The sequence below is a fragment of the Rattus norvegicus genome, chromosome 2 (assembly GCF_036323735.1).
Source record: "Rattus norvegicus strain BN/NHsdMcwi chromosome 2, GRCr8, whole genome shotgun sequence".
Lineage (NCBI taxonomy): Eukaryota > Metazoa > Chordata > Mammalia > Rodentia > Muridae > Rattus > Rattus norvegicus.
In genome coordinates, this window is record NC_086020.1 from 46,179,519 (window position 1) to 46,204,652 (window position 25,134).

Here is a 25,134-nt window from a genome sequence, read left to right on the forward strand (position 1 = left end):
AATTCTAGATGACTCAGGCATAGTTTTGTTTTGTTTTTCCCTTTACTGAAAGAAGTCTAGAACTGGGAATGACTGCTCTTTAAAACCTGTAGGTTTTGTTTAGCACGTTAGACATAGCACGTTCTTCCAGTGGACTTTGGACCTACAGTTTCTCAATTCAGATTCTTTCTCTTTATTAACTATGTGACCTTGGGAATGTCTCTTCAAGTACCTGTGTTTCCTCAGCTGTATTATATACAATAACCTACTTGGAGCTTTCTTTGTAAAATTTAAATGAGTATGTAAATTACTTAGTGAGTCCCTTACATTTACTATGTATGTTGAGTAAAGTAATTCCCCGAAGTTCTTACACCTGTAACACAATGAGTAATAGAAGTAGCATTACCTAGGTTTGTATTAGGGATAGAAATACAGACTTTAAAACCTTTCCCACGAGAGCTCATGGAATGCTTTTGAGATCAAACATTTTATCCGTTATGTGTAAACCCCATGTATGTGCAGCAGTAATTCCAGGCACGGTGGAAACTGATCTGCTTAGTTTTGGTGTAACTGAGTAAATGGAAAACCTGTGACTGTATACAGTGTTACATTCTAAATTTCACCTTATTCAAGAAAAGGAGAATGAGTTATGCCCTTACTGTTTTTACTGCTTACGTTTTAGGAATGGCCTCTGCTTGTCTTAAAAAAAAATTGAGATAAGATTCCTAAGATTTTTTTTGAATAGCTATAATTCAACACTCTTATTTGTAGATAAAGTCTTTCTTCTTCTTTGAGGCAGGATTTTATGTAGTCCAGGTTAGCCTTGAACTGTCTATGTAGCCAAGAATAACCCTGAACTCCTGAGCCTTCTACCTCTCAAGCACAAGAGCTTGAGACCCACCCCACCTCATTTATATGCATTCTATAATTAGAATTTTTCTCTATAATTAGGCAGCAAAGGAACAGTTGTGCAATGCCCTCTCTCTCCTTCTTTCTTTTGTCATGAGCATATATATTCTGTATGTTTGTAGTGGTGTGTGTGTGTGTGTGTGTGTGTGTGTGTGTGTGTGTGTGTGTATGTATGTATGCTCTGTGCATGTACATGTGGAGGCCAAAGGTCACCTTGGTGTTAGTCCTGGAGAGCCTGCTGTTCGTTTGGAGATAGCTTCTCTGGGACCCGGGTCTGGTGAGCTCCACGGAGTCTCCCAATTGTAGGGATTGTGAACTTGCTCCACTATGCTGTCTTGTTTTATTGTAATTGTAGGTGCTTGAGATTGAACTCAGGTCCTCAGGCTCACATGGCAAGCACTTCACCAACTGAGCTGTCTCTTCAGTCCCCCTCCTTCTCTCATGGGCTCATTCTCTTTCTCCTTTCTTTTTCTTTCACTTGTTTCCTTCCTCCCCCACTTTTCTTTCAGTCTCACACAGGCCAGGTTGGCCTCAGACTTGTCTTGTAGCTCAAGCCGGCCCTTATTCCCAGTCGTCCTGCCTCTGCCTCCTAAGTGCTGGAGTCTTGGGTGCACGCCACCTCACCTGTCTAACCCTGTTCTACAGATATTTATCTTGACACATAGAAAACCTGAAATTGTCTTCATGTGGTTTAAAATTAGTATTACGTTTGAAAAGAACTTGAGTCTGTATATTTTCTCATTAAGTTTACTAAGTGCGTATTAAGTTCTTAATCTAGTGCTAGGAGTTGAGGACACTAGTGTGAGGAAGATGCTAATATGTGACCGTATTTTGTAGAGGCCATGGGAGAATTAAAAGAGAAGCACACCGAGAGGCTTTGGGGGATAGTTGAAACAGAGATCATGCATCTAGATGCCAATAAATTGCCCATGAGGAGGTAGGGGCTGGTGTTAAGCATAGGGAAGAGCAGGTGCTGAGGCCCAAAGGAGGAAAGAACATTTTAAAATAGAAAAGAGGCCTCCGGCCAATTGTAGCCTCGCTGCTGTGGCGTTGGAGTTCACCATGGCTGTGGGTGACTAAGGGAATTTCCCTCAAACTTTAAGATGAAAGTGCTTTTGATTGTTTTAATTTCACACCCTTTCCTTTGGGGCTTTTTATTAAAAGCTTACGTGTTACTATTGCCAGCCGTAGGCATGATATATAACGGGTAGGTGTTGCAGGTCTCTTTAGTGGGGGAACAGGCTGCTGGATATGCAACTGTGGTCCACAGCGGGGCCTGGGGAACTAGCAAGGAGATGCTCTCTCAGCTAGTACAGCCTTAAAACAAAGCCAGGGTCTCTTTGAAATTTTCTTTAAGTAGCTTATTTATTTATTTTTGCTTAGTGTGGTTGAATTACCATGTGCTTACATACATACATACATACATACATACACACACACACACACACACACACACACACACACACACACACACACACACACACACCCTTCCCTGCTTGAATCTTTATATCCTAGGAAAGTGCTTTAACACTGAACTTCTCCCCACAATTCATTTCAGTGTAGAAAATAGTAACATATTGATTTAGTGCTTTCTGGGCCTGTGTGGGCTGTGCAGTTTCTCAGCAGCTTGGCTCAGGGTGATTGGCTTAGCCAACTTCTTTCTGTAAGTGATGGAGTCAGCCACAGGGTAGTTGAGAAATGACCCAGAGCAGCCCAGCTATAAATGGTGTGGGTCAGGCATCGGACATATACTTTGAGGATTCTAACTTTTGCATAGTGATTAACTGGTTCCGATTTCGGATATATTGAAATGAGTAGAACAGGTAAAGGAATGGGGGCTGTTATTTGGCTTACTAAAAATAGTATTACTATAGGTGGCCCAGAAGTTTTATGATTGTCCTTGTCCTGTGTGGCTGTGTGGTTTCAGAGTCAGAGTCTGCTTAGCATATTTTGAGCATGAATCTACTGTCTAAAACAGGCACTTTAATTTTCACAACCCAAATTTGTAATGACCATGAAGAGTTAGCAATGAGGTAACTGGTGGGGATGTAATTGAAGGATGGAGCTAATTTGCCCTGTTGAGTGGCATTCCTGTAGCTCTTTTCTTCAAAAGGCATTGTTGTTGTAGGCATTCCTTCTGAGTTCTCACAGGAAAGAAGAGCCTTTGCCCTTCCTATGCTTCAAGTGAATCTTGTGTCCTCTTCAGAGTAAGGCATTAAAGAAGAACCTCATGGTTTAGTCCTATGCTGCCAGTTCTTGGAAATGTTGCTAGTCTTTTTCTGGGTGAGGCGTCTAGGAAAAGGGCATCTAGGAAATGGGTAGTGGAAAAGGTCTTTGGTTAATTGGCAGCTGCTTAAGCTGGGTTCTGCATTGCTCTTTAAGTTCATTCACATCCACAGCAGGAGAGATGGGTTGGCTGCTGCAGTGCTAGAGAGGTGAGCGAGGAGAGAACCACTATTTATTGATGGCCTGTGATTTGCTCTTACACAAACTCATGTACCATGACACAACTGCAAGAGTACATAGTACTGGCTTTATCTTATACCCTACCACTGGGATGGCAAAAATGACTGGAATAATAAATCTCATAGGCTCTAAGGAGTTCTTGCTCATTATGGAGTAGGGACTCGTGAGAATTTATAGTATGACTGTATGATGAGTTAGTAATCCTCACAACTGAGGTTGCCAGAGTGAATGAAACAAGGTCTCCATCCTCCAGATCTGCACACAGCCTTGTAAGAGGAGACAGGCTTCATTCTGCCTGATACTTTCCCTAGACCACTGCTGTCTCTGCAGAGGTAATAGGGGGCTTCGGGAACATTACTTTTGGATGGTGCTGAGTTACAGCTTGTGTAGAAATTCAGGGAACTGATCCATACACATTATGTTATTCCAGATACTCAGTAGGCATTCAGATGTTTGTCATATGAATGAATAAATGAGTCAGCTGCTCTTCTAAGATTTGAGAATATGTTTGCGTCAGCCACTCTTAGAAGATTCTAGCTCTGTGGGTTACTGTAACACTAGGCAGGTCACCCTCGCTCCTTCAGAATTTCCTCATCTAATGAGGAAAAGGATGATGCTACCAGTTTCTTCCTCATAGTGCTGTGAAGTAAGATGAGACAATGTGTGAGGAAATGTCTGTGACAGGCTGAGCTTGGTCCTGGTCTACAGTAGGCACTCAGTGTTGCAATTTTAATCATTATCCTTATTAAGCTAATCAACCAATTTTGTATCACTGACACATATTTAAATGTGGTTTCCTTTGCTGGTGCGTTTTCTTTTGGAATTCTGTTGAATGTAGTTCTAATTATAATTTATTCTCATTCTCTCTGTCTCTGTCTCTCTCTCTCTCTCTCTCTCTCTCTCTCTCTCTCTCTCTGTGTGTGTGTGTGTGTGTGTGTGTGTGTGTGTGTGTGTGTGTAGGGATGAGGGCTGGGAGAATCTAATTCAGGGTTTCATGTGTATCAGGTGAGAATTGTACTACTGAACTACAACCCTAATCACAATTTCAGCTACGTTGAAGATGCTCTTCAGAGCCAGGCAGTGACCCATGCTTTTTACCTCCAGCACTCACAGGGGAGGCATAGGCAAATGGATCTCTGAGTTTGAGGCCACTTGGTCTACAGATCAAGTTTCAGGACACCCAAGGCTACAAAAAGAAATCCTGTCTTGGAATAAATAAATAAATAAATAAATTAATTAATTAATTAATTAAAAAGGATGTGGGGGGGCACTCTTCAGTACTTGGCCCATTTCTGTTTCTGATCCCTAGGTTATCATGGGAAGTTTCTTTTTTCCTTTTCTTTCCCCCATCTCTCACTTCTTCCTTTTTGTTTGTTTGTTTTTAAACAGGGTCTTGTATATCCCAGATTGGCCTCAAACTCAGTAGGTAGCTGAAATGGCCTATGAGTGCCAGATCTTGCCTCTGCTTCCGGAGTCCTGGAGTGCTGGGGTTAGAGCGTTGAGCAGCCCGCACCAGGCTCGTTTGGATTATTTCTAACCTGTTTCTTCCTGGAGTCAGATCCTCATTGTCCACTTGTCTGTATGTCTTAGTGAACAGTCTTCTCACAGCTCACAGGCAAGGGAAATGAATGCACATGGGTGGAGAGAACAGCCAACTAGAAACAGGAAAAGCAATGTAAGCTGGTCAAGAGCTGAATGAAAAGTTAGGCTGACAGAGCTAAACTGCTAGTTGTCTGTGTAACTTCTTGTGGTCAGAATGATGGTCATGCTGACCACTAGTGATCTGGGATAAGTCTAACTCAGAGAGGCATCAAGCATATGACTATGCGTAATTAAAATTCATAAATTTTCATTAAGTAAAAAACATTTACAAATGACATCCCGATTTGATTTAGTTACCCATGGGGACAGTGACAAAAGATATCTGTGGTAGTTTTATTTTTCCTCCAAAGGCATAGATAAGACACTAATATCAAGTGTGCTGCTTTCCAAATATTGTCTACATCTGACCCATTAGCCCATCTGGAGAAAAGGCTTCTTTGATGTTATCAAAACTTGTTAATCAGGTTATGGGTAATGGAGTTTTATAGCTAGTGGTGATTAGCTGTATTAAAACTGACATTTCAAGTGCTGCCATTGAATGTAGACTTAAAAAGTTAAAAGTGTGATTAAATATGGAAAGTCACTGACTTAGATGTCAGATTCTGTGATCTTCATGGTCAAAATGACATGTCTGCTTCATTAGTCCTATGTAAATCGTAACGAAGATAACGCCTGTCTTGCCTGTCTCAGGGTCAGTGGTCATGGAGAGTCTGTCATCTGCTGCAGTCTGCATGGCAGTAGTTCACATCAGTGGACCTGGGACAGAGCAACCACAGTTGCAATCTAGTTTGAATATCAGGGGACTGCCATCTGTGTCTCATACAGCATGTTTGTCACAATGTGAGGCAAAGATATGACACTGAGGGGAGGCACTCTTTTAAAAGTATAATTTGCCTGTGACATTCAGGACGAAAAAAATAGCAGAGGTGCCCATTTAACAAAATAAAATACAAAATAAAATGGTTCCTGGTTAGGGAGGTAATAGTTGAATGTTGCAGTAAGGCCGCCGCTAACAGACGGAACACACAGGCACACACATGCATATCATGGCATTGTGATATAAATTCATAATTCATGAACTCTTGGAGAATTTCACATACTTATCCTACAGCTGTAGAGATCCAGCACCAACCAGAATTAAAATATTTTGGCTCAAATAACATGAAAATCTTAACAAGTTTGAGCCCTATATAAGAACAGCATTCCTATTTTCCTAATAGTTAAAAACTTACATTTAGAAACATTGAAGTACTTGATACTCATGGCTGAAACCTTAGTGTCCAGGGAACCTCTGTACCCCACAGACCTGATGGGTGTTACCACTAAATCACTCTATTCTAATAGAGAAAAAGACAAAGAGGAAAGCAGGAAAAGAATCTTCTCTTTTAAAGAAACCAAACCAAACATTTGGCCAGGTAGTCTGTCAGGGTTTCAGGTGAAGTAGGTGTCTGAGGTCTAAAGGAGCCATCGCGAGTGCATGCTTTGTAAGGCCTGCAGTTGTTACCCAACGTAGAGATAATGGAGAGTCAGGATCAAATACGTAAGGTTTTTTTTTTTTTTTTTTTTTTAAGTTAAACAGTTTCATGAAGAAATGGGACGAACTCATTTCTGCCATCCTCATAGCCCTGGGGATGTCAGCATCCACCTTCAGTGGCTCCTGTAGAGATATAACAAGTCAGGGCAGGGCCACAGCCTGTGTGTCAGGCCTGGGCCTCACCTTCCCACTATAGGAGCAGTAGACAAGGAGCTGTGATTTCTGGGCACTCTGGGCCAGATCCAAAGGGCTGGTCTTCTGTGCCCTCTGGAGATGAGTAGCATTTATAGGGATTCAGATTTCCTGAAGTAAGAAATTTGACCCTTTATTTTAGCCAATTCATTAGACTTGTATTTAGAATTTACTAGCAAGAAGGACTTGATGATGGTTGCCCTGATTTCAAACCCTCAGACTCCACGATTGAGGATGAAATCCTGGAGCTGGGCATGGGGGCTCTTCTCTAGGAATTAGAGGCCAGCCTCAGTAGCATGGAGACTGCCTCAGCAGCCAACACAAAGGACAGCAACATTATTCCAAAACCAGCCACAGCCTGGTTCTGGAAGGCGGGACCTGGGTTAGCATCCAAGTAACATGTAAAATTATAAAAGCATGAAGACATTTTGAGCTGTCAAATTATTCATATTGACATGATAAAAATGTCAAAACAGGAGGCAAAGCTTTACTGATTGGGAGTAGGGAATGCTTCTACAGTAAAGGGTATACATTGGTACATTTTAGTGGGCCAGCATTGTATCTGTGAAAATGAGCATCAGAATGCTTGTAATTTTAACAGAACTTTGTTATAATATTTTATTTGTGTTAATATGTAAAACATTTTCCTTTAGTCTCCTAGCATATTGAGCTTTGGCAGAATTCTTGTGTTTTGCGATCACGTCTTTAGTGTAGGGACAGCACGGCTGCTTGAATCTCAACCTCACAGCTTGAGTTTTTTGTCTAAAAGGCCTGGGTCTCCATCTCTATATGTAATTCTCATTCTGTGGCCTGGTGTTGCCAACTACATTTTAGGCATTTGTTTCTTCCACAAATATGTTCCTGTTTACTATTTGCCAGGCCCTGTGTTAAGTAGTGGTCGCACAACTAGAGAAGAAAACAAGCCAGTGTATCGGATGAAGGAAATTTGGGGAACTATAGTAGTTCATAGTAAACAGCTTTAAAATAATTGCTTTGGGGCCAGAATGTAATGTGCAGTAGGCGTTTAGCACGTGCATGAGCTAAAAGCCCAAACCAGGCTGAGACAAACAGTCCCATCTGCTCGGTAGAGTATAGATTAGAACTTAGAAAGAGAGGGCTTAGGGACATCACTAGGAGGCTTTGAAGCTGAGATAAGGGCACGGAGACTAATGCAGTTGGTAGTGAAATTTGGGAGACTATAGGAACCCATCTTAGTTACAGTATAGACAATAGGTAAGGGATAGCAATACCCAAACCAGTTCTTAACTGTAGGACACTAGGAGAGAACCACATCTCAAGGGAAGTTAATGGAGAAGAGATAATGTTTTAGATTTATTAAACTTTAAATACCGGGCTGGAGAGATAGCTCAGTGGTTAGGAACACTGACTGCTTTTCCAGAGGTCCTGAGTTCAATTCTCAGCAACCACATGTGGCCTCTTCTGGTGTATCTGAAATCAGCTAAAGTGTACTCATATAGATAAAATAAATAATTCTTTAAAAAGAAAAAAAAAGCCAGGCAGGCATGGTGTATGACTTTAATCCCAGGACTCAGAGGCAGAGGCAGGTGGATTTCTATGAGACAGCCAGGGCTACGTAGAGAAACTTTGTCTCAAACAAACAAACAAACAAACAAACAAACAAACAAACACAAAACAGACACAGAAAGAAAGAAAGAGTAAAGAGAAGAGAAGAAAAGAAAAGAGAAGAGAAGAAAACAACTTTGGGATGGGGATTTAGCTCAGTGGTAGAGCAGTTGCCTAGCAAGTGCAAGGCCCTGGGTTCAATCCTTAGCTTGAGGTGGGGGTTGGGGGGGTAGAAGTACACACACACACACACACACACACACACACACACACACAGTTGTGATAAGAAGAGGCAAGTGTAGCAGGTGAGGAGGGAACCAGCGTGGACACGGTAGACCAGTGTTCACAAATCTCCAGACACTTTCAAGCTTATGTGATAGGTCAGCCTCTGCCTCGCTTTTGAGACAGTTTCACCATGTAGTTCAGGCTGGCCTGGAACTCTTAATCCTCCTGTCTCAGCTTCCCTTCCCATTACTTTGTATGTATGCACATATGGGTCTAACATGTGTCTAACATGCTCCATAGCATCCATGTGGAGGTTGGAGAGTACTGTGGAGTCAGTTCTCCCGTCGACCTTTATGTGGGTTCTGGGGGTCTAATTCAAGTCAGACTTGCACAGCAAGCAACTTTACCTGCAAAGCGTCTTATTGGCTCACATCAGCTTCTGAATGCAGATATTAGGGATGTGTGCCACCAGGTCAGGCTTAGTGGGATCACTTCTTTTTGAGGGGAGTGGGAGGAAGACCAGCTAGGGATACCAGTTAGAACATGAAGATAATAGGTTGTGGAAGTTTGCTGATATCCTACTTAGGGGATGCAGTAATCAGAGATAAAGAAAATACACTAGATCAACGCTAAAGAAACAGTTGACCCTTACTTAGAAATAACCTATTTGAAACTTATAGAGAAGTAACCTATTTAAAGTTGGACATGGTGGTGTATTCCTGAAATTCCAGCACTTAGGAGGCAGAGGCAGGCAGTGAGACTTTGTCTCAGAACAGAAAGGATAGCTGCATTGTGTTGGTTTTGTAAAGTAACTGTTACCAAGTTCCATGGAAGGAGATTGAGATTTAGAGCCTGGAATTCAAACTTTGAGAATTTTGCTGTGTGGGTTTTCTTCTATTGGATCACACTACTGGTTGGTTCTGTATGAATAGAGCACTGTCTGCTTCAGATTTGTTAGGATTCAACAAGACTGTATGTAAATAAACAACCTATTTCTTAGGTTTGCTCCATTCCAATATGTGCTCCTTTCCTTGTTTCTTATGGTTAAAGGTATTTACTATATAGTTGTGATACTGAATGCTTACTCTTAGCCTTAAAGTAATTCACAGGAGTCCTTCCTTGGTCTGCTTATCCATGTATGAAGCAACTTGAGGTCAAATATACATTTACATATATATAAACTGGATACATGATTTACTTCCATAATAACCATAACTTTAAAAAATATAAACATTTCTTGTCCAGTATATTTGTGTACATTTTCTAAAAGTGTGTGTGTGCGTGTGTGCGTGTGTGTGTGTGTGTGTGTTGTAAACAGTGTACTAATTTAGATATGCCAATTTGGTGACTTCTTACTAAAGTGAAGTTTTTTATATTTCTGAGACACTAAAGTTAGTAAATGTTATTTTAGTTTCTGAACCTTTGCCACTTGGTGTAATTTCAGACTAAACGCACTACATGTAAATGCTCTTAAGATTTGAAAGACAGTTTTAAAATTTGGTGGTATGTAACCTATACTGGGTCTCAGGGTGTGAAGTCCCAGGTCTGGATCTCATTTGTGTTTTTATCCTCTCTAGAAGTTGAAGGCTGGACTTTTAGCATGCTAGGCAAATTTTCCTGAGCTACCTGTATTTTTTTATAGATTCTTGAAATTTTTCTACACATATTTTGAGTACTAAGATGAATCAAGTCAGTCTGATTTGTGTAAATTTGGTTAATGAGCAATCTCCTTAAAGATTTTTAAATGTGCTCTCAACTGCTACCCTATTAAACTCCTGAGGCGTTTATGTATGTGTACTGTGGATGACTTCTCTAGAGTTTTTACAAGCATTCTAATTCCACAGCTTGATCAAAGACTTGCTGTAGCAGTGAACATTGTTACTCATAGGAACACAGGCCTTCTGTGGATGGAAGAACTGGTTTCTTTCTTATTGCTGGTAGAGAAGGCTTTCTTGGCTCATGGAATTTTGAGGGTGGTCTTGCTGAGTCATCTTGGTAGTTCTCTCATAGAAGTAAGTTAACAAGCTGTTCTTCCTGAATATATAATTTTAATTTAATATGTAGACAAAATCTTATAGATCATATCTTTAACCCAGAGACTACTCTGGAGGCTATGCTTCAAAGAGGAGCGTTCTGCCTCATAACTCTCCTGCACTGTCCTCTGAAGCGTGGTGACTGTTGACAAGACAGTGTGTGGAGTTAGCATTTGATGAAGTGTACCTGTGACACTGCAGTAGATTTTCCAAATTCAAAAATGACCTTTTCAGGTGGGTGTGGGAGCTCAGGCCCATGATCTGCACTAGGAAGCATGAAGTGGGTAGATTGCTGAAGTCCCAGGCAAGCCTGGGCTATGGAACGGTGCTGTCTCACAAGGAACAATATATCTTTTAAAGCCTTTGTGGTGGTACATGCTTATAATCCTAGCCATGTGGAAGGCTGAGGCAGGATTGCAGTTTGGGGTCAGCCTGGGCAATGCAGTGAGAACTCATTTTTAAATGGTTCATTACCTTTCAACCATACATTACTTTTCACACTGCTGCCTTTTCTTTCCCCTTCTTTGTCTTTTGATTTTGGAAATTCATGACACTTCACTGTATAAATATTGATACAATCTACTTAGTTCCCCATTTTGCATATTTAAATCATGAATGATATAGAATACAGTCACTTGTTAAGTTGTAGTTTTTTTCTTTTAAAATATTTTGTGATTTCCAAATTTTCTAAAATCTATTCATGCTTAATTGATAAACTCTAAAAAGACCACAAAAGAAAATTTGTTGTAATCCTGCTGCCTGTCACCCAGAGATGCTAACCCTTTCAAGGTTGTGGTGACAATGTATCTTTCCTGTGCTGTTTTTATATCCATGTGCCTGTTTTGATAGTGTTCTTTACATAGTCTTAAATTGGTTTGGAATTTGCTACATATTCTAAGCTGACCTTCTGTTAGTAGAAGTCCTCATCCTTCTGCTCCAAGTGATGGGATAGCAAGTGATGTATACCACCATGCCCAACCCTTCTTTTAAACAATGATTGATTTTGAGTGGGGCATGATGGTGTACAGCTTTAACCCCAGTACTTTATAGGCAGAGGTAAGCAGATCTATGTGACTTCAAAGCCAGCCTGGTCTACATAGTGAGTTCCAGAACAGCCAAGGATATGCAGAGAGACTCTATTTCAACTCCCCTCCCCTCAAAAAACACAATAACAAAAGATTTATGTGTTGGAATATTTTGCTTGCATGTGTGTGTGTGTGTGTGTGTGTGTGTGTGTGTGTGTGTGTGTGCGCGCGTGTGCGCGCACACTGCATGCCTGGTAGTAAGGCTGGAGGCTGTCATTGATTCTCTGGAACTGGAGTTATAGCTAGTTGTGAGCTATCATGTGGATGCTAGGAAATGAATGAGTCTTCTGGGATAGCAGCAAGTGTTCATAACCATTGAGCTATTTTTCCAACCTTTTCTCTTCTTGATCCTCCTCCTTTTCTTTTTGTAAATACTGGGGCTGGAAAGACACTAATGACTCTCGGTTAAGGGCTACTCTTCCTTACAACACAGTTTTAATTCCTAGCACCCACATGGTGGCTCACATCTGTAACTTCAGACCCAGGAGATCTAACCTCATCTAGCCTCTAGTAGGTACCGTATGCACTTGATTTACAGATATACTTGACTACAAAGTGCCCATACAGATAAAAGAAATACACTGTGTGTGTGTGTGTGTGTGTGTGTGTGTGTGTGTGTGTGTGTGTGTGTACCATGATGTATATAAGGAGGGCAGAGGACAACTTAATGGGATCAGTTCTCTCCTTCTGCCATGTAGGTTCTGGTTGTCAGGCTTGTGTGAAAAGTGCCTTTATTTGCTGAAACATTTTGCTAGCCTATTATCTTGTTTTTTACTTTATGTTTTAAAAATCCTTTTAACATATTGTGTGTGTGTGTGTGTGTGCGCGTGAGTGTGACTTCCCTGGCTCACACATGTGCGCATGTGTGTGAGTGACTGCCCTGGCTCACATGTGTGCATGTGTGTGAGTGACTGCCCTGGCTCACATGTGTGTGCATGTGTGTGAGTGACTGCCCTGGCTCACATGTGTGTGCATGTGTGTGAGTGACTGCCCTGGCTCACATGTGTGTGCATGTATAAGAGTGACTGCCCTTGCTCACATGTGTGTGCATGTGTATGAGTGACTGCCCTCGTTCACATGTGTGTGTATGTGTGTGAGTGACTGCCCTGGCTCACATGTATGTGCATGTGTGTGAGTGACTGCCCTTGCTCACATGTGTGTGCATGTGTGTGAGCGACTGCCCTGGCTCACATGTGGAGGAGGTGAGAATACAGCTCTTGAGTACTGGCTCAGTCCTTCTCAGTCAGGGTTTCCTTGCTGAGCCCCCTCACAGGCCCACATTTGAATCCCAGGTTATCTGCAGTTCCCGCTGCATAAACCATCCTTGGAGAGACTCTGGAATCCTCAGGTACCTTGGTATCTCAGTGTACTCTGCTCTATCCTGTCAGCCTCTCTACATCTCGATAACTCCTGCAACATCGGATCAGACCAGGCGAACAGATTAGATAGCGTTGGAGATGGTGGATCTGATAGCTTCTATGAATGCAAGGATTACAGAGGCCTTTTACTTAGAGAGATAATTGCAGTATTTGAGTTAAGCATTTGGATAGATTTGCATATCATAGCAAGAGACCAGAAGAGAAAGATTAGGGAAGAAAGCATTTTTTTTAGATAAATCTTTACTATGCCTGGGATTTTATCCATAACATTTCTGGGTGATAGGTAAATATTACTCATACTAGATGAGGAAACTGAAATTAGGAAAGAAATGTGCTGATACTCATTCAAGTAGTTTCTGGTAATGTGCCAGAAGCAAATTAAGACAGGCATATCTGACTACCCAGCCCTGTCTAAGACTCCAACCTGCTGCACGGAAGCAAGGATTACAGGAGCGTTGGAGTGGACTCGCATGACAAGCTGACCTCTGCCGGGTCGAGGGGTGAGGTCCCTGTAGGGTGGGATAGGTGCAGCACGTGTGGAGCTGGGATGAAGCTTCCGGCAGGCTGCAGTGGCGTTTCTGTTGCTTTGTGTTGATACACAATCTAAATCTCTGTGTTGGCGTATAATGAACTTAGGTTAGAAATATTAAAAACTTTTATTTTTATTTCTTTATTTCTGTGTGTATGTGTTTGTGTGTATACATAAGTTTATTTATGCCAGTGCCCAAGGAGGATCAGAGGGGCATCAAATCAGGGGAACTGGCATTACAAGTCATTGGGAATGTACGTAGGTACTGGGAACTAAGCCCAGGTCTTCTGCAAGAGCAGTGTGTACACATAATCTGTCCAGGCCCATAGTTAGTCAATGTAGAATTTAGCCTTGTAGTTGCTACAGAGTCAGAATAGAGAATTGGTCAGTTTTTCCATAAGTCACTGGTTTATTATTTTTTCACACTTCTCCTTTGTAATCTACTTCCCCCACTGCCCTCTAGCTGTGGTAACCACTGAGCTGGTCTCCATCCTATAATGTCATATAAATGGAATGTTGTCATATAATTCATATAAATGGAGTTACATGGTGTGCAGCCTGTTGAGTCAGCATGATGCATTTCTGATAAGCTGCCCATTTATGGTGCACATGTTCTAGTACAGTTTTTCAAAATGTGTCCATATTATTCTCAACTCCAATTCCAGCTCTGTAAACAGAATGTTTTTGGTCTTATTAAATTATAGCTCCAAGTCCCAAAGAAATCCTAAGTAGATTGCCCTGAGAGTGCCCAGAGAAGGGAAACTAGAAATAATCACACACCCTTAGTCATTTCCCTGCCTCTTGCATCCAGAAAGCCACATGGAAAATTTGCTACTGACTCTGTGACCTTAGGCAGCAGGAAAAAAAAGAGAACAGCTGTTAGCATAGGGGAGTGGAAGGAATGGGTGTCCTTGGCCAGTTGGCCTGTCATGTGCTTTTCTGAAAGGAACAACAGGTGACCAGCAGGTGTGAAAAACAGGTGAGCACTCTTCCCACCTCCCTTCAACACTCACTCTCTCTCTCTCTCTCTCTCTCTCTCTCTCTGTGTGTGTGTGTGTGTGTGTGTGTGTGTGTGTGTGGTGTGTGGTGTGTGAAGCACCCTTCTGTAACAGCTTTAGAAAATTTTGGCTTTGCTTTTGTGTTCTTGTGATCCTGTGGGTAGATGATCTACCATGGAGCACATCCTCAGCCCCACCTCTGGGTTTCTTTTTAGAGCTGTTTAAATATATGCCTAAAAAGATTGTAGGTATGAGGATGAACTAAAATGCTCCAAAGTTGAGAATATTGCTGAGAATTATGGACTCAAACCTATAAAATGGAGAGGCAAACAAATGACACCCCCCCAATAAAAACCCAAAACCCAAACCTTTGGTAAGTATCACTTAAACAAACTCTTTTCCTTCCGTGCTTTTCCTCCTTTGTTCTAATGAGAGGCGGGGTGGGGTGTGCAGAGTAATTCTCACAGTGGAATCAAGCTAACCACGGAGAGGCAGTGCTGCAGGGCAGTGACCAGAAGGCAGGTGCCGGGGAGCCCAGGGTGGTTTGCTCGGTTACTCTCTCATTGCTGAGCCAGTGCTCTGTCACACTGTCCCCTCACACCTGCCCTTTCCAGCTCTCCCTTGAACTAACTCCTTGTTCTGAAGTACAGCTTTCACCAACTTCTCCCGTGGTCAAGAACACGTGTTGAGGGCCAGCAAGATGGCCCAGTGGGTAAAGGTGTCTGCTGCCAAGTCTGAGGGCTTGAGTTTCTGCTCCAGAGCCCATGTAGTAGGAGAGAATCAACTCTTGGTTTTCCCGTGACCTCCACACACAGTGAGAAACAGCAGATAGCAGTTGATCAATAGGAGGGTGCGTCATGTGATCTGGAAGGATACGAAACTATCAAAACTGATTTATATACAAAAGAACATTTCTTAAGGTAGGAGTGAATAGAACTTTCTAAAGACAACTTAGATAATACAAAGCAGTAATTAGCCCTCAAACAACAACAGCAACAGCAACAGCAACAGCAACAACAACAACTTGCTTCTGACCTTCAGAAGAGGAGAAAATAACAGGGTGTGTGGAAGCACACTTTCACAAACTGTGGACCTAATAGCAAAGTGCAGAAATGCTTACACAGGTCAAATTTACATAAACTGGTTTTCCCTCACTGGAATGTGTTCTTTACATGTGAGCTTATTTATTTCTTTTTCAGGGAAACAGTCTAGAAGCAACTTTCTGTCTGTTTAATATTGCAGCCTTCCACCCTTCCACTGTTTCAATACAGTACTTAGGCATCAAGATGGCCACTTAGCCTGTGTGGTAGAGTAAGCTGTCCCACGGTCACATAGAGCATCACCACCTCCATATACAGACTAAACAGTGGAGCAGAATTGGGCTTGTGTGTGTGCACAGAGCTGCTCAGGCTCATGGGTTAAGATGGGTCAAGGGAACAGGTCATCGATTCTCCCAGGAAACCCATTCCCTCCTGATCAGACGCTTTTCTTAGAGGACAGCTGGCATGAGGTGTGGTATGAAGAGACATTCTGTGTTAAGAGCTTGTCCTCCTTCCTGCTAAATGCCCTCCCTGGGATGCTGATTACCTGGCCCACTACACACCCGGCCGGCAGCTGGCTACCGGGGACAGTGAGTGTCTGAGTTCTGATGCTGTTTAACTAAGAGATGCTGTTAGTGATAATGCTTTTAAATCATTTGCTTTAGCTTAGTCCCGTCTATCTCTCATCCCCACATGCCCACCTGCTGTTTTAAAAGCTAAATCATGACTAGCCATTTCATAAACCTGTAAAGGCACCATGCACCCATACATGTTCACATACCTCATTTTCAGTCTATTGACTTTCTGTTTGGTATTTTTTTAAAATTTTTTGGGGCTCCTAAAAAACGTTACCGCATTGACACTTGTTTAATTACTTTCTTTTTCTTTGAGCTTTTTTGAAACTGACTTATATTAATGTGTAAGATTAATTGTAAGATTTTTATTTGTTTCAACCAGGTTCTTATAGCCCAGGCTAGCCTGTTATTATTCTTTCTCATTTTCATAGGTGTCAGATTACAGACATGAACCAATACACATAGCTGAAACACATCATGCATATAGCTTTGTATTTATGTATTCTAAGTAAATTTATGTATTTTATGTAAATATGTATTCTAAGTAATAATGTGGTGTGAGATGCCCAATACTATATTAATTAATCCATTGCTATGCTCCTCATATATGAAAATGAGAATAGCTTTAATTCTAATTATTAAAACTATATTAGTTATAATTAAAAGTTAATACTTAAGTCATACTAGCCACATGTAAAGTGCTCACTACCCATATGGTCATTTGATTTTTCAGAAATTTATTTGGCTTAGCACTGCTCTGAACTTTTCTTCTGGTCCTCATTAAACTAAAGATGGCTTATAGTAATATATTTTATTAATGATCAATAAGAAAGAAAACCACTAGTACAGCAGCTCTCAACTTGTACGCCGTGATTCCTTTGTGGAACAAATGGCCATTTCACAGGGGTTGCATATCAGATGTCTTGCATATTACATTTTACATTACAATCACAACAGCAAGAATGCAGTTATGAAGTAGCAATGAGATCATTTGAAGGTTGAAAGTCACAGCAACATGAAGAGCTGTGTTAGGGTCTCAGTGTTAGGAAGGCTGAGAACCAGTGCCCTAGAGGCAGGCATTCAGTGTACGTCTCTGAGGCCTGGCACTCAAGCCTAGCAGCCTGTTGTCCATTTTACACAGAGTATGAAGGCAGGCTGGTTTTAAACAGTTTCTTACTACAGATAGGGCTTTTTCAGGAGAGCTATATGTATAATTACAGGAAAGGGAAGTTCAGGAAAAGGATAGTATGAGTTTAGGTAAGTTATAAGCATAATTTTAGGAAACAAAGGATTGTGATGAAGCACTGAGAGAATTTGAACGTGGTCCTATTCTACTGTTAGAAAATAGCTAAACTTGAAGGTGTGTACAGGGGGGTATAGCAGGAAGTGCCTTCTACCTGATTGTATTCTGCCTCTGCAGATAACAACGTAGAAGTTGATTATAATGTAGCAGAGGGCTGCCCGGTCAGGCCTCAGTGGGAGAGGATGCACCTAATCCAGTAGAGACTTGATGCCCCAGGGATAGGGGAATGCTGGGGGCAGGGAGTGAGGTGGGGGTGGGTGAGCACCCTCTCATAGGCAAAGGGGAGAGGGAGGGACACCAGGAAGGAGGGCAACATTTAGAATGTAAATAAATAAAATAATTTAATTTAAAAAGGGGAAAAAGTTGATTATATATTTTTTCAGACTTTCCCATGTGTATTCAAAAACAAGCATGCTCATTTTATACTAGTGAAATTGTATGCCATGGAATGATTTTTAGATAATTGTGCTGACTATAATGAATACATTTCTTTGTATTTGATCCATACTCTTATTATGGATTAAGTTTTTTACTTTTAACTTTTATGAATTCTGGGTAGGAAATCTGAAATATAGTTGTATTCTTCTGTGCAGACGAAAGTGCTTACAGTATATGAGCATTACTATGACCTATATGGTTGATCAACAAAAGTTGCTTTCCCTTGGAAAACATGAGCAGGACCGGGTAATGTGATCCAGTTGTTTGATTTGTTTGGTGAGACTCAGTAAATAGCTACAGACACCTGTGCTATAAATCTTTTCTGTGGGAAACAAATCTTTCTTTTAAACATGTTTGTACTTCAGAGTCTAGCGAGATGGCTCAGTGGTTAATGGTACTCGGTGCTCATATAGATAGTGGCTTTAATTCCCAGCCACCACATGGTGGCTCACAACCATCTAACTCCAGTTCCAGAGGTTCTGATGCCCTCTTCTGACCTCTGCAGGCATGCATGTGGTACACATAACATACCTGCAGGCAAAACACTTATACACATTATAACTAAATTATTTTTTAAAACCCAAAATCTATTTTTGTTTCAAGAAGTGGCTACAATAAGACTTAGCCTTTTTATGTACTACACCATGTGCTAATTAATTTCAGAGTCTTAGAACAAAGGTATAGAAATGTATTTTCCTTGCTAACTTTGAAGCTGTGTAGAGTGAATGCTGATTGGAAATTTCATGGAGGAGTGGAATACATTAAGTGTGATCCATAGGTCACGTACATATCATAATGTACTTATCATAATCCAGTATCTTAACCCAGGAACACAGGAGCTGAATCTGGAGTGTTTCCTTGTTAGGCCTTATTCTTCAGTCTCTCATATGTAGGGCAGATCCTTTTGTTTGCCTGCAAGAGGGTGTAGGATTCTGTTTTGGCGTGGGTCAGTTAAGAAGAGGCGTCGGGTCCCTGACTTTGTTTTCACTGAGGAGAGTGAGGGCCCTGCAGAGAGCAGTGGCTCTGTAGTAGCATCAGCTGAGACTCACTGGGTAATGCTGGCACTAGGAAGTTAGCTTCAGGATTCTGGGGACTTGTACATGAAGTTTGCCTGGGTAATTAACCCGGTTCTGTTTAGTCTGTTCATTCATTAGCCATTTGTGTAATCAGGAGAAAAGCAAGCTTGAGAAAGAATAGTGATTAGAGTTGAAAGTGCTCCCCTCATACAGCCCCCCTTTCCCGAGCGTGTGTGTGCATGAATGCACGTGTGTGTGTGCATTGTTGCTGGAAATTAAGCCAAGACTTCATGTGTGCTCAGCAAGTACTCTGACATCTGATTTTTGTTGTTTGTTTGTTTTGATTTGTGTTGAACTTGCACCTTTGAGAAAGGACAATTATGTAAACCTTTTCAGGCTACACTTTTGTTGTTACTCAAGATTACTGTAGGCTTCAGAGTTTGTTGCCTACTTGTTCATTCCAACAACATTCCTTGAAGTGCTTACTGTGAGGAAAACTGTGGAGATTATTGTTAGATGGCAGTGTACTCAGGGTTGGTAGGAGAGTAGACTCTACCCAGCACCAAAGGCATGTGTAGAGAGATCGCTGTCTGTGCCTAGAGACATGACAACATGACAGGGTGCCCTGTTTACTGTTCCCATGCTCCTTTATTTCTGGCCCTCAGCCTCTTTCCTGTACAGGAGTATTTCTTGCCTCTCACCTTCCCCTGGATTCCCTCCACATTGCTTTACATAGCTCTTCTCAGAGTTCCCAATCTCCATTAAAGCCAAGTTGGATAGTGCTCTTATCCACAAAATAAAGTCCAGAATTCCTAAGGTGTAGCAATACAGACATTATCTCGTTAAGTAGTCCCCTTTCTCTGGTTCTCAGGTACTGTTTCCCACACATTTCTGACTGCCTTCAGCTTCTGCCTCCAGAATGGGTAAACTTCCACTTGTTCAGGGCATTTGATCTCCTCCACCTTTGTACCATACCTGCCCTCTGCATCATGAGGCTGCCCTTGCCAGTTGGCATCTACGTGGGTTTAGACGATGGAAAACAGAGCAGGAGAAGAGTGTGCGGGGTGTGTTTATTCCCCGCCAGCCAGCTCCTGTCAGATTGCTGGTAGCAGACTAAGGAGGCTACACCTGGACCTTTCACACTTTGAGTTCCCTGCAGTGTAGTGTAAAACCTAAATGTCTTACGCTGAAGCTTTTGAACAAATGGGATAAGAACTGAAGTCAGTTTGATAACTTCTAAATGTTTTTATTGTGTCCTTTCAGCAGCTAAGTTTTGTACGTTTTTGTTTGTTTTTTGAGACAGGGTCTCATATAGCACAGATGGCTTTAAAGTCACTATGTAGCCCAAAATGACATCAAATTCCTGCTGATCCTCATATCTCCATCCAAGGGCTAGGGTTACAAGTCTGCTACCACACCTAGCTCTCGTGCTTTTTCTTTTTTAAGAAACTTTTAAATTTTATATATATTTGTGCTTTGCCTGTATGTGTGTCTGTACATGTGTGTGCAGTGCCCATGGATGCCAGAAGAGGGCATCATTTTCTGGACCTGAAGTTATAAGTGTTTACAAATTGTCACATGTTTGCTGGAAAGGGAACCCTGGTCCTTTACAAGAGCAGCAAGTGCTCTTAAAAGCTGAGCCATCTCTCCAGCCTCAGACACTTACTTTTCTTTACCTTTGTTTTTCTACATGGCAGAATGTTTGCTGACTAGTTTTCTCTGCAAACTGTGGCTTAGATTTGTGGATTAGATTCCACTGGAATATGTTACAACATTCTGTGTATAAAACAGACGATCATTCAACTAGCGGCAAACATAGGAAACACACACATACTTACATGATTCTAGGTAGTCGTTTTTCTCCTTCAACATGTCTTAGAAGAACTAAACGCAATCAAAAGTGCAGGGAAGAAGAGACTGGCACTAGTAGGAGCCAGAGAGGGAGTGCAGAGACTGGTCTTCTGGGCACCAGGCACATACGCAGTGTACATGTGTATGTGCAGGCAAAATACCCGTACACATAAAAATAATATATATGTATATTCTTTAGATATTAAGGAAAGGATGTTTTTGGTTTTTTAGAGAAGATTCTTCCTGGAACACTAATTTGAATATGAAGCTCTCCACCAATTCCTTAGAATATTACCATTAAAAATAATCTCCGTAGCAAATAAAAGATTTTTTAATTATATTTTGAGACAGGGTCTCATCGTGTCACCTTGGCTGGCCTGGAACTTACTACATAGAACAGGCCAGGGTGGCCTTGACTTTACAGAGATCCTCCTACTCTGTGTCCAGTGTCTGGGATTAAAGGTGTGTTTCACTACATCTAGCAAGAATATTTATTTTTGAGGTAGGTGCTTGTTGTGTAGCCCATGCTTGCCTTGATCTCTTGATTCTTCTGCCTCAGTTCCCTAAATTCTGGGGATTGGCACATACACCAAGTACGATGTACAGATAGAGGCTTTTGTTTAGAGGGATGAATCTCAGCCCTTTCCAGTGTTTCTCCTTCTCCTCTAACCTGTAACGTTTATGAACAGTAGGGGAAGTCATTGTAATATAACTGGAAGAAAAGGATGTTTAGATAATGACACTCACACAACAGACACAAAGGTAGGAAGGAGACACCTTGAAAGAAGGGTTTCCGAGGGAAGGAGGGAGAGAGCGGTGAGAATGATTAAAGTCCTCCATGTAGAGTCACGAAACTGTAAAGAAGAAAACATAACTTTGCAAAAGGAGCCTTGTTGAGTCGATGACCTTTCCCTCAGAGCTCATGCTTTTCACTGAGTCTTCGTTCTCTTTAATGTGGGTGTTTGGCATCCTGCATTCACCTGGAGAGGTAGCTCGAGGCACTTGAGGCTTTGGCTTTTGTATTACGGCATTGTCCTTTGCAAGTGTCCATTCATTTCTCCAGAGAATGGTTAGTGCATGCTGCTGAGCAAGACAGACATGGTCCCTGCCCTCCAGAGTACAATGCGCTAGTCTTCCCCTTTTATCATCTGTTTGCATGGTTTTATGAAGACTGTTAGTTCTTGGCTGTTATTCTTGACTTTATGCTTTCTTTGAGAATTGTTTTATCCTAAGTTAAAATTTCAAGTGCTTACACATCTGTATTTTATTTATTTAGCTCTTTAATAAAGTTTTATTCAGCTCCAACTATGTACTATACAAAGTGCATAGTAATAGTAAGTTTCTGCTTTTAGAGTTACTGAAAGATGTGTACAGAAGCAGGGTAGTTTTTCACAATGCCATGGACAGGTAAGGGAATGCCTACCTTGAGGAGGAAGGGAAGGGGCAGCTCTTGCCAATAGAAGGCTGAGAACATATGGCGACCTACAGGATTTCAAAAGCATAGTAGTTCCCTGTGATTGGGGCCTTCAGGACTGTGTGAGGGACGAAGACAAGGCTGACATCTATTAGGAAGTGACAAACGACCCAAATGCAATTCTCTGAATACTGAACTAACATGGACTCACCACGAGTGAGCTCTTCTTACAACTTCCGGATTCTATCTCTGTGTTCCAGACTCTGCAAGTGTGAGCAGCCTTCAAGTAGTCATTCCTGTGTTCAAAACACCTTCCTTACATCCTTTTCTCATGGTTGACACTATCACTCAGTGTCTGAATTATTTCAAAGTTGTATTAAATAGTTCCTCCTCTCTCAGTGTTTTAAATGTTAATTTCTAAAATACTTACTATGTTACTGACTTTGACTGAAAGAAGACAGAATTTTATTTTCTACAAGATAAATTCTTCTTAGGCCAGTGTTTTAAACCCAGAATCCTTTAATAAACACAACTTGAAGCCCTCATGCTATCATTAAAACTTCAAACTTACAGCATGTAGAGATAATTAGCAGCAAAGATGTTCCTCTATCTGTGAGGTCCCGTTATGAACAGATGTATTTATTTTAACTGAACAAGTATTTTTTTTAAATGGACAGATCCACGGTCCCCAGCCTGTTTTCATCACCACGGTTCTACCCTTTTACTACAGCCTCTCACCTGTATCTACAGGAGAAGGAGCCGGTGTTAGAATCCTGGCTGCCCCTACTTAAAGTTGGCACCGTTCTTCATTTCCTCAAACATGAGTAGTAACTGTGGTGAACAGTGGGGGTTCCAGGCCTGTGTGTTACAGAGAGATAAGGGTTGAGTTCTCTGTGTCCTCCAGTGCTTGGTGTGTGTGGCATGCGATGTGGAGAAGGTCTTGTGACGGATTGACCCTTGCTCAGTCCCTCTGCTCTGGGGCTGCAGCTCTGGGGCTGCTTGTGCCTCCTGTGCCTCCTGTGCTTCACCTGTGCTTCACCTGTGCCTCCTGTGCTTCACCTGTGCCTCCTGTGCTTCACCTGTGCCTCCTGTGCCTCACCTGTGCTTCACCTGTGCCTCCTGTGCTTCACCTGTGCTTCACCTGTGCCTCCTGTGCCTCACCTGTGCTTCACCTGTGCCTCCTGTGCTTCACCTGTGCCTCCTGTGCCTCCTGTGCTTCACCTGTGCCTCCTGTGCCTCCTGTGCCTCACCTGTGCTTCACCTGTGCCTCCTGTGCTTCACCTGTGCCTCCTGTGCTTCACCTGTGCCTCCTGTGCCTCCTGTGCTTCACCTGTGCCTCCTGTGCCTCCTGTGCTTCACCTGTGCCTCCTGTGCTTCACCTGTGCCTCCTGCGCCTCCTGTTGCCTGTGCTTCACCTGTGCCTCCTGTGCTTCACCTGTGCCTCCTGTGCTTCACCTGTGCCTCCTGCGCCTCCTGTTGCCTGTGCTTCACCTGTGCCTCCTGTGCTTCACCTGTGCCTCCTGTGCTTCACCTGTGCCTCCTGCGCCTCCTGTTGCCTGTGCTTCACCTGTTTGTTGACTCTTTAATGCGTTTTTCTGACTGCCTCAGTTTGTGTCAATCTCTGAATTTCTATTGATCCTTTTATACCATTTTGATAATCATATTTCTGTTTTCATGGTGTATCTCTGCCTCCCTTTGGATGCATGTGTTCTAATAATAGTTAATAGAATTACTATATCACAGTCAAGATACAGAAGTTTTGCTTCTCTTCCCTGAAAAGAAAAAAAAACCTTTGTTTTGGTATTTCTTTTCAAACAATCTCTCAACTATACATTCTGTTTTTCCACAATGTAGCCTAGATCTTGTACCAGTTTTGCACAAATTAGTCTTCTGTACCTGGCTTAGCCTAGTATTGAGTATAGAGTGAGGGAGCAGATACGTCAGTGTTTGAATCGCATGAAGCAAAGCCTGAACCGGTGTTAATTTGAGCATATTTAGAAACTGCCAGCCAGGTGGCATGGCGTGTGCCTGTAGACCTCGCTACTTGGGAGGGTGAGGCATATTAAAGTTTAACACTGTGCTACGTTACAGGAGCCCTGCCAAAACTAATAAAGGCAATTTTCTTTTGTCTTGAAGAACAAGGACTTGTTCCTTTCTGCTTTTATTGTCAAATATACTTAAAGTTTTTTTCTGAACTTTATTCTAATGTGAAATAGATTTTTACTTTTTTGTCCTTCAGATATTATGATGCTGTTTGTTTTATGATTAGTTTGTTTTTTCCTTATACATATTTAAGATATTAAGCTGTTCAGATGGGAACTAATTATAGAATAGAAAATAGAAAACTTGCCTGTATTCTCAGATTTAGTTTTTCATGGACCAATTTTGTTCATTTCCCTGGTGGCTTCTTTTCTGATTGTACCTCAGATCAGAGGTCAGTGCAAGCAAAAGAATCCGTTTTTGAATGTACAGCTGCCACATAATCTCATTAGCCCTTCTGCCGGGAGTCTGAGCATATCAGTCTTTCTCCATAAAGACCTGAGTTTAGTTAAGGTTTATATCACACGCCCTCTCCTTCCTAAAGAAGTGAATTGAATGTAATCATATGTGTTTTTTCCCTTCCCCAACAGCTTCCATGCCTATGGCTGTTGTAAATTTGGGCCAAATATATCCATTTCAGAGAGGCTTTTTCTGTTCTGACAACAGCGTGAAGTACCCGTACCATGACAGTACCGTCACAACCAGTGTACTCGTCCTAGTGGGGCTTGGCATACCCATTTTCTCTGTAAGTAAATTAACAAGCAGGTAGTGATGTGTTTGTGCTGGAGGTTGGATGAAGTGATGGCGTTGGGGTGGGGGTAGATTCAAGCCCTGCCTTACCTGGTGTCACTATGGAAAATAGTGGAAAGAATCCCACACTGTTCCTGGAGAATGGTGACTTTCCAGTTGAAGGTGTACACTACCTAAAACAGCTTGAAGTCA

General features: G+C 41.8%; 1 protein-coding gene across 3 annotated transcripts in view; it reads left to right on the forward strand.

Moving 5' to 3' along the window:
* Plpp1 (phospholipid phosphatase 1) overlaps positions 1-25,134 on the forward strand; it is a 61,431-nt gene that overhangs the window by 7,317 nt on the left and 28,980 nt on the right. Inside the window, exon 2 of one of the 3 annotated variants that reach the window (XM_006231949.5) lies at positions 24,783-24,937. In XM_006231949.5, the coding sequence (XP_006232011.1) occupies positions 24,783-24,937 (155 nt within the window). 3 annotated transcript variants of the gene reach the window in all.